This window comes from Magnusiomyces paraingens, assembly GCF_902498895.1.
Source record: "Magnusiomyces paraingens strain CBS 517.90 genome assembly, contig: contig5, whole genome shotgun sequence".
Lineage (NCBI taxonomy): Eukaryota > Fungi > Ascomycota > Dipodascomycetes > Dipodascales > Dipodascaceae > Magnusiomyces > Magnusiomyces paraingens.
The window spans coordinates 2,125,883-2,137,569 of NW_022474071.1; the positions used below are offsets into that span (position 1 = coordinate 2,125,883).

An 11,687-nucleotide genomic window follows, 5' to 3' on the forward strand; every position below is an offset into this window, starting at 1 on the left:
TATTTTTATATTTTTGGGCTTTTTGTTTTACCCTTGAATTCGCTCTACAGCGGAAGATACTGGGTTTGATTCCCAGAATACCCCCTTTTCCTGAGGATATGTATGGGAGTATACACCTAGACTGAAAACCACAGGCTACCCTGGTTACAGGAATTCCGACCCGTCCGTACAGTCTAATTAGCCTGCAGGTGAATGCAGGCCGTATCTCTGGCTGAAGAGATTAAGAAATATACGGGTGTCCGTGAAGATAAGTGGAAATGGATTGGGAAGGTTCTGGGACCGACAGACTGGTTATCCCTGTTCCCCGTAAGCTGGCATCAGGGCCCATCTTCCGGGCTACCGGAGACGCACAGAACAGGAACCACCCGTACTTAAAATGTACAAATGAAAAACGGCAAGTCACATAGTCAGACAATAAAAGGATAGCTCAGATGCTGATGTTATATAATTCTATAGCCCTTGAATAAAAACAAACATACAAGCTTTTTGTTTTTAATTTCCTTAAATGGTTACAGGAGTAATTATTAAGAAATAAAATCAAAGAATCTTAAGTGAAATACCCATTTTTGCGCAGGCCATGGCAATTTTAGCTCATTGTTTGTCACGTGATCAGGCTATTCGTGTTCTATTTTAAATCTTAAATTTTGTTTTTTATTAAGCGTTAGTGGTTTAGCGGTAAAATTCGTCGTTGCCATCGACGAGCCCCCGGTTCGACTCCGGGCTGACGCATTTTTTTATTTTTTTTTGATCATAACTATAATTACAACATGATGTAAATATAGTTGATAGTGGTTCGTGGTTCTTCTGTTGTGGAGTTGTGAAGTTGTGTTTGTAAGGAGTGGAAACCCCAGATAGATAGTTGATACCATTTGACCTTTAAACATAGCCTGGGGCCGAAGTTTAGTTTAGCATAATGACCTAATTTTTGATTCGTAATATAATTTTGGGGCTGATTTTCAATATTGTGATCATATGCCTTTAAAACGTTAGTTGTTTTTTCCTAATTAAATATGAGAAATTAAAATAACAGTTATTAAATAAAGGCCCTGTTAGAAAGTAGCTTGTCTGCATAAGGGTACGCCACTATTTTGATGTTATGAGCATGACTTGTTTCTCTACATTTAACAAGGTCGTTAAAAACTAACATCGACATTAGTTACTCGATAAAACAATGTTACATGTTACTCAATTGCTAACTGCTGGTGCTTTAAGCATACTTACTAAAATGGATTTGGAATTTTTGAAAAATCAACTTTTTAAATTCTAGAATCTAAATAAAAAATATGAATAAAAAATATAAATAAAAAATACTTTAAATATAAAAATAAAACTTATGGGAATGCTCCAATGCGTGGTCCGACATATGAACCATCAGGAATTTCTAACAATGGGTTTCCAGCGTAATCTTGACCATTGTAAGGAACATTATTGCCCCACCAGCTGATAGATTTGTCGTGATATTGAACAGCAAAGAAAATGATAATAGCTGAAAAAGCCACACCAGCGGTCAAAGAAGCAGAAAGAACGTAGTTGTACTTCTCCCACCAGGCAAGGTAACGTCTGCGAATATGGTAGTTGAAAATGTATGAAAGATACAGGCCACCAGTGAAGTAGGTCAAGTTATAAGGAGCATACTGAAGCATTCCTCCAATGATCAAGGTGGGCTGGAAGTATCGCATAGTCTTGGGGAAAAACTTGCGTAACATGAGGAATGGAATGGGAAGAAGAGCACCAATCAAAAAACACCACTGAAGAATGGGATAGAGGCCACCAAAAACTCTCTTGGGACCAATAACACCCCAAAATACCGAAGCCGAAAAGAAAGTATTAGGACCAGGACAAGTAAACTTTTGTTCTTGATGAGAAGTACACAAGTCTTCAATATTGGAAATCTGCCAGTTAACTACACCTACTGAGACCAAAACCTGAAATAGTGTAGATATTATCTGGCCCTTAAACATAGCACGGGGAGGGATTTTAGCGTAATGACCCATCTTCTGATCAGTAATATAGTTTTGAGCCTGACCATCAATATTGTAGCCATATGCCTTAAGAATGTTAAGTGCAGTTCCATTTCCAGGAATAGCATAACCAACAATGAGCTCAACAAGAACATTAAGACCAAAAGAAAAGCCAGTAACAGAGTAAATGAGCGTGATGGGGATGAGAAAAATGAAATTAATTCCAATAGTGAAAAAGATACCCCAGACAGGTGTATTTGTAGGATAGTGTTCAACCATAGCAATACCAAGAGCAAGCGAAATGACTAAAACAACCAAAAACCACCAATCAGGAACCTCCTTATACTTAGACATCATTTGACTGTGAACATCGTCATGACCAGCATAGTTTGAACGACGAGGATTTCTAATTGCTTCCCAGAGATCAAGGCAACTTCTTTTAATGGCCACCCAGTCCGTTACAAAGGAATAAATGATGGCAAAAGGGTAAAGGGCAAAAAAAGAGCCATAAACAACCAGATTAGCAGCAGTGTAAAATGGGGGAGAGTAGCTTTGATACTTATCGATGTCCAGAAGACCATTGGTGAGAACCTTACTAACTTTGTAAGTTGTTCCATCATTGGCAAAAATGTGATTAGAGTTAATGGGGAAGTAGCCAGTCCATTTGTAATTTGTCCAGAAAACGGCAGGAATAAGCACACAGCCTGCAATCAAAGTACCAATGTACTGGTTCAAAAAGGAATAAAATGGAATTGTAAGAGGACTGTTATAGTTGATCACAGTCCAGTCAAAAGACGCAATGGGATTAATTCCAAGACCTCCAATAGAGCCAGTAATAGTTGCCAAGTTGAAGTTGTTTGGTGCAATCCAAGTCATCCAGTTAAAAGTACTAAGAGCAGCAAACAAGTAATTGGGAAGCCAAAAGTAAAGGAAAGCAGCAGAAAAAACAATAAGGAAAAACTTGTACTTAGTTATGGTCCAGCCATTAATGCATTTTTTGGGTTCTTTGGCCGCAAGAGCCTTGTTCAAAGCAACAGGAGGAAGGATAGTGGGCCAAACAGCTCGAACAGGATACACAATCAAACGGCGCATAATACCAGCAAATCCAAAGCCCAAAAATTGAGTGGAAAAAACCAAGAGAAACTGATAACCAATTGTGGCCCACTGATTGTTGTAGTACATGGGCAACTTCTCAACAATGATATTGTAAAAAGCAGCATAAGCACCACCGATAGACACATTAAAAATAATAGTTGCAAACATTTGTTCCTTATAAGTCCAAGGTCCCGGATTCAATGAGTATCGCTCTCCACGAAAAGACCAGCTCCATTTTGGCAAAACATATTCTAATGCCTTGCCACAAGGCAACAATAAAATTTGTAAAATACCAGAGGAAAGCGAAATTGAGGGCTGACGGGGACTGAAAAATTGATTAACACCAGTGCCAATAATTGACCAAACAAAACCAAGAAAATAAGCTCGAATAGTATCACACGGAGTATCGGGATCATCAAAAGGGTCCGTGATGGCTCGCACCTCAGGGTAAGGTGAATGCCAACGAATAAATGTGGCCTCAATCTTGGCCTCGCGCTGATAAATAGCAATGTCTTCGCCATACTTTTCAGGTCCTTCAACAATCTTTTCAATCTTGTTTAAAACATCCATAGGAAAATTCACATCATTTTCGTGATAGACAATCGCTTCTTTCAAGATCTCAACAGCTTCTGAAAGTGTCATTTCACGGTACTTCTTATAGAGATAGGCTGCAACAGGGTCCTCGTCATCTGAAGATGGATCCTGACCAAATCTGACCAAAACATCGTCGTCTTGGATACTTTCAGATGCTTCTTTGAAACTTGCATAATCAATATCTGTTGTATATGTGACAGTAGAGTCGTGGTTTTTAGACTCAAGTTGACTCATTGTTGTTTTAAAGGATCATAAAAAAAGTAATAAGGTATTATGAATGAATATTTTAATGAATAAAATGATATAAAGAAAAGGATATAAAGAAAATTATGGATGGAAATAAAAAAAAATGAAATAAAGAGATTTTGGGTCTTGAAAGAACCATTTATATATGTTTCTGTTTTTAATCCGGTTGCATCAAAACTTGTGATATCTATAATTATTTCTTGGAGCCGTTTGTTTCCTGATAGGGCTCTTATCTAGAACTTAAAACATCTTTAAAATGAAAATTCAAGTACATGAACGGCACTTGATTTGGGTTCAAAATGTTTCTTAAATGAAAACTATGATAAACACAAAGAAAAAATAACACTTTCAGTAATTATTTTTACAGTATTATGTGAAATTTGAACTCAAAACCTCTTTTCAGTTTCTTGATTGAGATATTCTTTTTAGTTGATGTTCTTTTTTCTTACTAGACTAATGCTTTCAAGTTCATTATGCTAGACCTTGAAAAAGTTGCGGGGGAGTTGGAAACTGCATTAACTTTTTGAATCCTCCACAAAAGCTTATTAAATCAATTAAAATCACAATAAGCTACCAGAGTGAATTGAAAAAAAGAAAAGAAAAATGTGATGCCATTTGGCGCACTGATAAGGACATCATTGTGTGCGATGATACTGTTTTGTTGTGGGTACCATACACATAATGAGGAAGTCAGGGAGAGCAAAAGAAAGAACTTGACCTAACAAGGAAACCTTATGGCGCCGTACAGTTAGTAGTTTACTGATTCTTAACAAATCAATTAAAGAAAAAAACGACGCCGTATAGTTATTTGAAGCTTTTGGCAAATGAAATCTCAGTAAATGTTGATGAGACTTACTCCACTTGTCAAATCTGAATGCCGTCATCCATTACAATCATTGTTCACGAGTTTTACCCCAAATTTCAAATTGTTTTTTTTAAACTCAATTTCTTCAAACATATCTAATAGCTTAATTAAGTTGAAATATGTTTGAAACTATCTTAACCTTATAATTAATTGAATATTAGAGAAGAGATGGAATAGATCTTTGCAAGTAATTTGAATTAAAAACTCAAGAAAAAACTTTGAAATGATTCATGACTACATACGGCATCATATTCACATCGGTACATCTCTCCGCATTTTTTGATAGTTAAAGAAAGGCTGACAATGACAATAATTATTAATGGTAACGGGTAATGGTGAAAGCTATAGCTATGTGATTTGGTAGGCGCTTAAGGTTGTAAGTATTGCTTACCCGGGTTGGGACTCATCCGACGGTGAAAAGAAATTGTGATAACAGTTTATTTGAAGAAGAAAAAACTTGTAGGATTGGCTGGTTAAAATACCGTTTAAATCCTTTAGCATCACTATAAGAAATATCCAATTGATAATATCAACAAGCCCTTGATTTTGTTGAAATTTGTGATGGATACGTAAATTGCTACATTGGGAAACCCATTTTACTTAGCGGCATAATGATATATTATTTTGAAAAAAGGGTACTGTGGAATACCATCAAACTAGTTCGGAAAACTTATTTTAAAGCCTAAGGCTTTAAAAAAAATTGAGGCTTGCAAATTACTTTGAAATTTTCAATATTCTTACTAAATAAGCTTACTATCAATTTAAAAGTTGCAATATTGAAATTTCTGCCATGTGGCCACTAAAACCAACCAAAAAAAAAAAATAACCAATTCCGGATTTCTCTTAATTTCTTTTCCGTGACTTTTAACCTAGATACTCGGCAATTATACAAAGCCTACTTTTTGTTGGTTGTCATTGGAACAAAATGCCTTTTTTTGTATTTTTTCAAAAATTAGTGCCGTTTGATTTTGTAGCCTGCCACACGGCACTGTCTTCACTACGTAATCAGAATATTTAAGCTTAGTCGCCAATACTGCACCCGGTTTTGCCTTTTCACCCTTAACATCATCACCATAAACAATCAGAGGCAATATGAAAAATCCAAATTCATTCAGTAATCCTTATCCGAATAAGTCCCGGAATAGCCGAGATGCTGGGTTTCTAAGAATCTCTTGTTGTTTAAAGTTATCGTGTGATGGTTCACATATCAATTAAGACCTTAAGAACAGATGGGGTTTGATATCTTTCAAATCAGTGACTTTTTAAGAAATCGTACATGCTTTTGTAATAATTACAAAAAAAATCACCTTTTTGAACTGCAATTCAAAAGCCCGGCATCTCAGCCATGAAATGGTCCCAGATCTTAATAAACAGGCGAGCTTTGGTGCCGTGTTATAAGTACTAAAGTTCTCTATTGTTTTTTTTTCTTTTATTTGTTACATTACAACTATTCCTTGTATCTATCATACTTTAGTTTTATGTCAAACATAAGCCAATTGTAAAGGTCTGGGGGTCTTGAATTATTCCTTGTTGGGAGTCTCGGCTTGGAATTTGCTTGGAATTTGCTTGGTGTAATACAAAAGTGCACAAAAGCACGATAGTTTCTAAATATTTCTGGTTATTACTATTTACAATCATGTTATTAACAGGGTTCAAATTTACACAATGACGTTTTATACAACTTTGCTTTTTTTTTTGTCTTTTCTTCATCTTACACCCACATTTGGTATAATCTAAACTTCCTCTTCAGCAAGCTTCTTAGCATATGGTGTCTGCTTTTGATCTTTGAAAATAGGAACCTTGAGACCTCTATCACTAAGCTTGCGAAGAATTTTCAATAAAGAAGAGCCCACACGGAAGTCATTAGGTTGACGGGCTAAATCCTCAAGAACTTCAGTTGCACTAACCATGTCGTTAGTATTGAGAGCACACTGAAGAACAAATGAATAGGTGTAAACATTGGGTGATGCGTATTTACTGTGTTGGAGATCACGGAAAAGCCTCATGCTTTCTTGAATGAGGTTTCGTGGAGTGAGGGCTCTAAGAAGCTGATTGTAGTTGGTGGTGGCTTGAATAACATTATACTGCTTCATTTCATCAAAAAAGAATGTGGCACGATCAATGTCACCAGCAAGAATCTCACTGTTGATCAAAGCGGTAAATGTTCGGATGTTTGGTCTCAATTGCTTCTTTTGCATAAGTCTGTAGAGTTGGAGGTTGGATGAATTGCCGTTACCAGACTTGGCAATACCATCAATAATGGCAGTAATGGTAGGCACACTAAGACGAATACCTTGCTCGGCCATCGACTTAATAATCTTTTCAATTTGCTCATGAGGATCAATCTGTTCCTTATTGGCAACCTTATAGATGGTATCAATGATGTTTGTGTATGTTTCAACATTAGGAGTAACACCAACATCGTTCATGAGCGTGATAATCTTTTCAGCCTCCTTGTACTTCTTTTCACGAATGTAGGTAGTGATAAATGTGTTGAAGGAAATAATATCTGGAGAAAGACCAACGTCCATACCAGATTTCAGAAGAGAACGAGCAGCCTCCTCTTGTCCAGATCTCAAAAGACCATTAAGCATAATGTTGAAAATGTACAAGTTGACGGGAATATTTTCCTCGCCGAGTTTCTCGTAAATCTCAACAGCAGTGTCAGAGAGCCCAGCTTTGAAATATGAGTTAATAAGAATTCCATAGGTATCGGAATTGGGCTTAACACCAGAATCAATCATCTTTTTAAGAAGAGCTTCAATCAAAGTAACCTGCTTCTTGTTAGATAAAGCGGCAGCCTTCAACAGCATATTCCAGGACTGAACTGAAGGTGAAATGCCGCTGCTGACAAGGTCCTTCCAAATCTCAAAAGCACGGTCAAAGCGGTTTGATTCAGCAAAGCAAAAAATAAAGCGAGCGTATGTGCTTTCAGAAAGAGCAACGCCACTGTCTGCTGACTTCTTAATGCACTCTGCATATCTGTTTTCAAGCTCAAGAGGTTGGTCAATGGGAAGATTGTCGAGAAAATCAACATTGCTGGGATCTAAAGACTCATATCTAATAGTATCAAATCCTTGATTGATCTTGTTAATAGTATTATTATTAAGCTTGACGTTGCAATTTCTAAAGAGACGGGTAATATCAGTGTTATCAGGGATGGTTTTAAGAGGGACAAGCGTTAGAGCAATCTTAGAAGTAGGCTCAGTGTTTTCTTTAAGGCAACTAGAAATGTAAGCAGCTAAAGCGGAATGAGCAGCCTCCTTGTTATCGTGATTTTGAACATTGGTAACATTGTTGCTAGATTCCATAAACTTAACCCATAGTTCTAAACCTTGTTCAGGTCGGCCTTTGGAAATTTCGTAAATAATAGCTTCAGAGCACATCCACCCAACAGTAATACCACCATCGAGGTACTTTGAGTAAAGGTCGCTGACAGAAATCACACCCTCTAATTTGTCGTTACGTTTGTGTGCCTCAAGAACCTTGTGGAAAAGCTTGATGTGAAGTCTTTCCTTGCCCTCAAGTTGCTTGAAGTTTCTAAATAAAAATGTTTCCTCAGGTTTGTATGATTCAAGGAAAAACTTAGAAGCATCAACAAGATTATTTTCGTTGAGAGCTTGGTATATTTTGTCGTACTGGGCATCGATAGCCTTCTTTTCATCAATGCTTAGTATAGGACCATTGTATTTGCTCTTAAAGCCAGAAGACTGGTTTCTGGGTCTAGATCGAATGCGCTTTTGTTTAGGAGCAGAAGCCGTATTTTCACCATCAAGTTCGGCTTTAGTGGAGGTGGCGGGTGCTGTAGTAGTAGTAGCAGTGGCGGGTGCTGTAGATGCAGCTCTGTAGCCAATGGCAATCTGCGTACGGACTGAAGAGGAACCTACAACAGACCGAGCTGTAAAAAGGCTGGCACGCGAAATGATGCCAGCTCTCAAAATATGAGAGGATCTGGAAAGCATGTTTGTTGTTAAAGGTTTTTGAAACGGCCTACAAGTATGGGGTATGGGAGGCTGCAATTGTTGAAAAGAGCTCTTTTCAAAGGCGGTAGTGAAAATATATACACCAGAAAAAATGGATTTGCCATTAATTCCAAGCTGAAAATTTTGCCGGGCAAGGATTGGACGGCTTTTTAATCCGGGTAACTGTATCACGTGCTGTGCATGTTTAACAGATCGGTATATTCAATTTTTAATTTAGTTTTTTAATTAATTTTTTGTTAACATTTGATATCAAAAATAATCAAAGCCCATTTATAATATCACTGATAATTCATTTAAAATGAGCTCAGAAGAAGATACCCGGGAGGTTTTAAATACTTCTAGTGCCCCTTTGGAGACTGAAGAGCAAGCGCGTGCTAGACATCGAAGAGAGGCAAAAGAGCTGGTAACCAAGACCACAGCCATGAAGAAGCAAGCCACTAAAGGTGAAAAGAAGAAAAGAAAAGAGATAAATAAGCAGATTGAAACCCTGGAAAAAGAGATGAAACTGCGGCATCAAGACGAATTAAATGTAAGTTGACTGAATAATCTTTATTGATTTTTTTTTTTTTTTTTTGGTTTTTAACACCCATTAGGATATTAAAAAACAACTTGCTGGGCTTCATATCAGTGGAACCAGTGCATCTGGGACTTTTGATATTGTTGATGACAACGATAGCAATAATGATGACGATGATGAGTTTAGCCCCGAAAAACTTCTTGCACAGATCGAGCAAGAAAAGGAAGAGTCCACACCAGAACTTCCTAAACCAGAACCTGTGACGGGTGAGCCAAAAGTCAAGAGAAACCGACGAAAAGAAAAACTTGAGGCTCGCGAAGCTGAAAAAAAGAAAATTATTGAAGAAGCTGAAGCTGAGGCTGCAAACCAGGTAGACTATCGCAAAATTGAAATGGAAAGCATGGATCAGCTTTTAAAAATTAAAGGTCTTACTGTGCACGAAGTTGCAGCTGACGGACATTGTCTTTTTAACTCGATTGCAGATCAGCTTAGAGTCAGAAGAAATATTGACAAAACGGTTCAGGAACTACGAACAGAAGCTGCTAATCATATCCGGCAGCATCCTGATGACTTCAGTCCGTTTTTGTTTGATGAAAATACCATGACCATCCGAGACATTGATGAATATACCAATGAGTTAGAGAATACACCTCTTTGGGGTGGTGATTTGGAAATAACAGCTTTTGCCCAAATTTATGACTGTCCAGTGTCTGTCCTAATTAGCGGGCAATCGCCACTACTGATAAATGAAAACGGGACACACTCTGAGCTGAAGCTGGCATATTATAAGCATAGTTTTGGTTTGGGTGAGCACTACAATTCCGTCCGTGGTTAAATCACTTTGTTTTAATTATGTTTCATTTCTCCTATATAGATTCAACAGTATTTTTTTAGAAAAAAAATTAAATACTAAACTGCTTATTTTCTTAAAATATCTCTTGATTTTCTTGTAGACAAAGCACATGTGTAATTGCAAGTAATATATTTTTTATGCAAGCTATTTGTCATATTCATGTGTAATGACGCTAGAAATTTTTATCAAGAATCAAACTCCTAGAAAAAAAAGACAATAAAAAACAGAACTTCCCCAACAAGGTATTTTTTCACAAATGACAGCAATTAAAAGAACAGCAATGTCCGCACTCAGAATTGGTTATGTCCCTGAACACTTCTCCACTCCTTTGTTTTTTGCTCAACAACAAGGTTTTTACGAAAAAAATGGGGTTAAAGTTGAGTTTTTGCCTTATCCTTCGGGATCTGGTCACTTGATTCAGTCTCTCCAAGACAACACAATTGGTATGGGGTTTTCTTTTCCTTTGTCTTTACTAGTATTGGCTTATAATTATATTCTAACTTGACAATTCTTAGATGTTGCTGTCGGATTGACTGAAGCCTTTATTGCTGGTATTGGCAAGGGGGCCGACTGGTACAAACTTATTGGCACTTATGTTGAGTCTCCGCTATGTAAGTTAAAAGTTTAAAAGCCTTTTTTTTTAATGAGATGCCTAACATGGAACAGGCTGGGCTATTAGCACTGGTAAGAATCGTGCTGAGCTTACCAATGAAGACGACATTAGAGGCAAGAGAATTGGTGTTAGCAGAATTGGAAGGTACGTTTAATCTTAAATGTGTTTCAACATTACTAACTTTTTTAGCGGTTCCTATGTCATGCCCTTTGTCTTAGCCTATCAAAAGGGCTGGACTGATGAGTACAAATTCAATATTCTTCAAAACTTTAAGAATTTAAGAGATGCGGTTAATCTCAAGGAAGGGTTGGAGCCTACTGATGCCTTCATGTGGGAGATTTTCACCACCAAAAAGTACTATACGTCTGGCGAGATCAAGAACATTGGTCGCATTTACACTCCCTGGCCTTCCTGGGTTATTTCTGCATCCACAAATGCTATTTCTTCAAACGCCAAAGACCTTGCAGCCTTCACCAAAAGTGTTGAAGAAGGTATTGAATACTTTAAGAATCATCAGGATGAAGCCGTTGAATGGATTTCCACCAATCTTGACTATTCTGCAGAAGATGCTAGAGCTTGGCTTGAAACTGTCACCTTCCGAAAGGACACGTCCTCGGTTGACCCTGAGGTAGTCGAGAAAACCATCACTATTTTAAAATCCGCCAAGGTTTTGGACAATTCCGCTGATCAGGCTGAGTATGTGGTCAAGGTTTAAATTCTAGGAAATTTTTATTTTTATTTTAAAATTTTGTAATTTACATAAAGATATCTAACTCTTAATGGTAATTCTATTCAAAACTACTTTCATTAAAACCTGAAAAATGTAAACTATTAGTAAAAGTTATCAAAATAGAGCCATACACAATAAAAAAACATCTTCTCTCAAATAATTATCAGTTGAAAAAACATATTAGTCTCATGCGAAAAATAATCGAAGAGCTGGGTTTAGAAAAAATAGCA

The 11,687-nt window shown here is 37.1% G+C and overlaps 4 protein-coding genes across 4 annotated transcripts; 2 read left to right on the plus strand and 2 right to left on the minus strand.

Annotated features, from left to right (window-relative positions):
* Nucleotides 1-1,331: 1,331 nt before the first annotated feature.
* Nucleotides 1,332-3,884, minus strand: SAPINGB_P006314 (uncharacterized protein; the record flags this gene model as incomplete). Its single annotated transcript, XM_032001025.1, has 1 exon — nt 1,332-3,884. The coding sequence occupies one exon, from the start codon at nt 3,882-3,884 to the stop codon at nt 1,332-1,334; it is 2,553 nt and encodes an 850-aa protein (XP_031856916.1).
* Nucleotides 3,885-6,494: 2,610 nt separating this feature from the next.
* SAPINGB_P006315 (uncharacterized protein) lies at nt 6,495-8,723 on the minus strand (the record flags this gene model as incomplete). Its single annotated transcript, XM_032001026.1, has 1 exon — nt 6,495-8,723. The coding sequence occupies one exon, from the start codon at nt 8,721-8,723 to the stop codon at nt 6,495-6,497; it is 2,229 nt and encodes a 742-aa protein (XP_031856917.1).
* Nucleotides 8,724-9,042: 319 nt separating this feature from the next.
* Nucleotides 9,043-10,096, plus strand: SAPINGB_P006316 (uncharacterized protein; the record flags this gene model as incomplete). Its single annotated transcript, XM_032001027.1, has 2 exons — nt 9,043-9,273; nt 9,338-10,096. The coding sequence occupies 2 exons, from the start codon at nt 9,043-9,045 to the stop codon at nt 10,094-10,096; spliced, it is 990 nt and encodes a 329-aa protein (XP_031856918.1).
* A 274-nt stretch (nt 10,097-10,370) lies between these two features.
* On the plus strand, nt 10,371-11,442 carry SAPINGB_P006317 (uncharacterized protein; the record flags this gene model as incomplete). The annotated part of the gene is made up of 4 exons (XM_032001028.1): nt 10,371-10,557; nt 10,630-10,725; nt 10,781-10,871; nt 10,917-11,442. The coding sequence occupies 4 exons, from the start codon at nt 10,371-10,373 to the stop codon at nt 11,440-11,442; spliced, it is 900 nt and encodes a 299-aa protein (XP_031856919.1).
* Nucleotides 11,443-11,687: the final 245 nt, after the last annotated feature.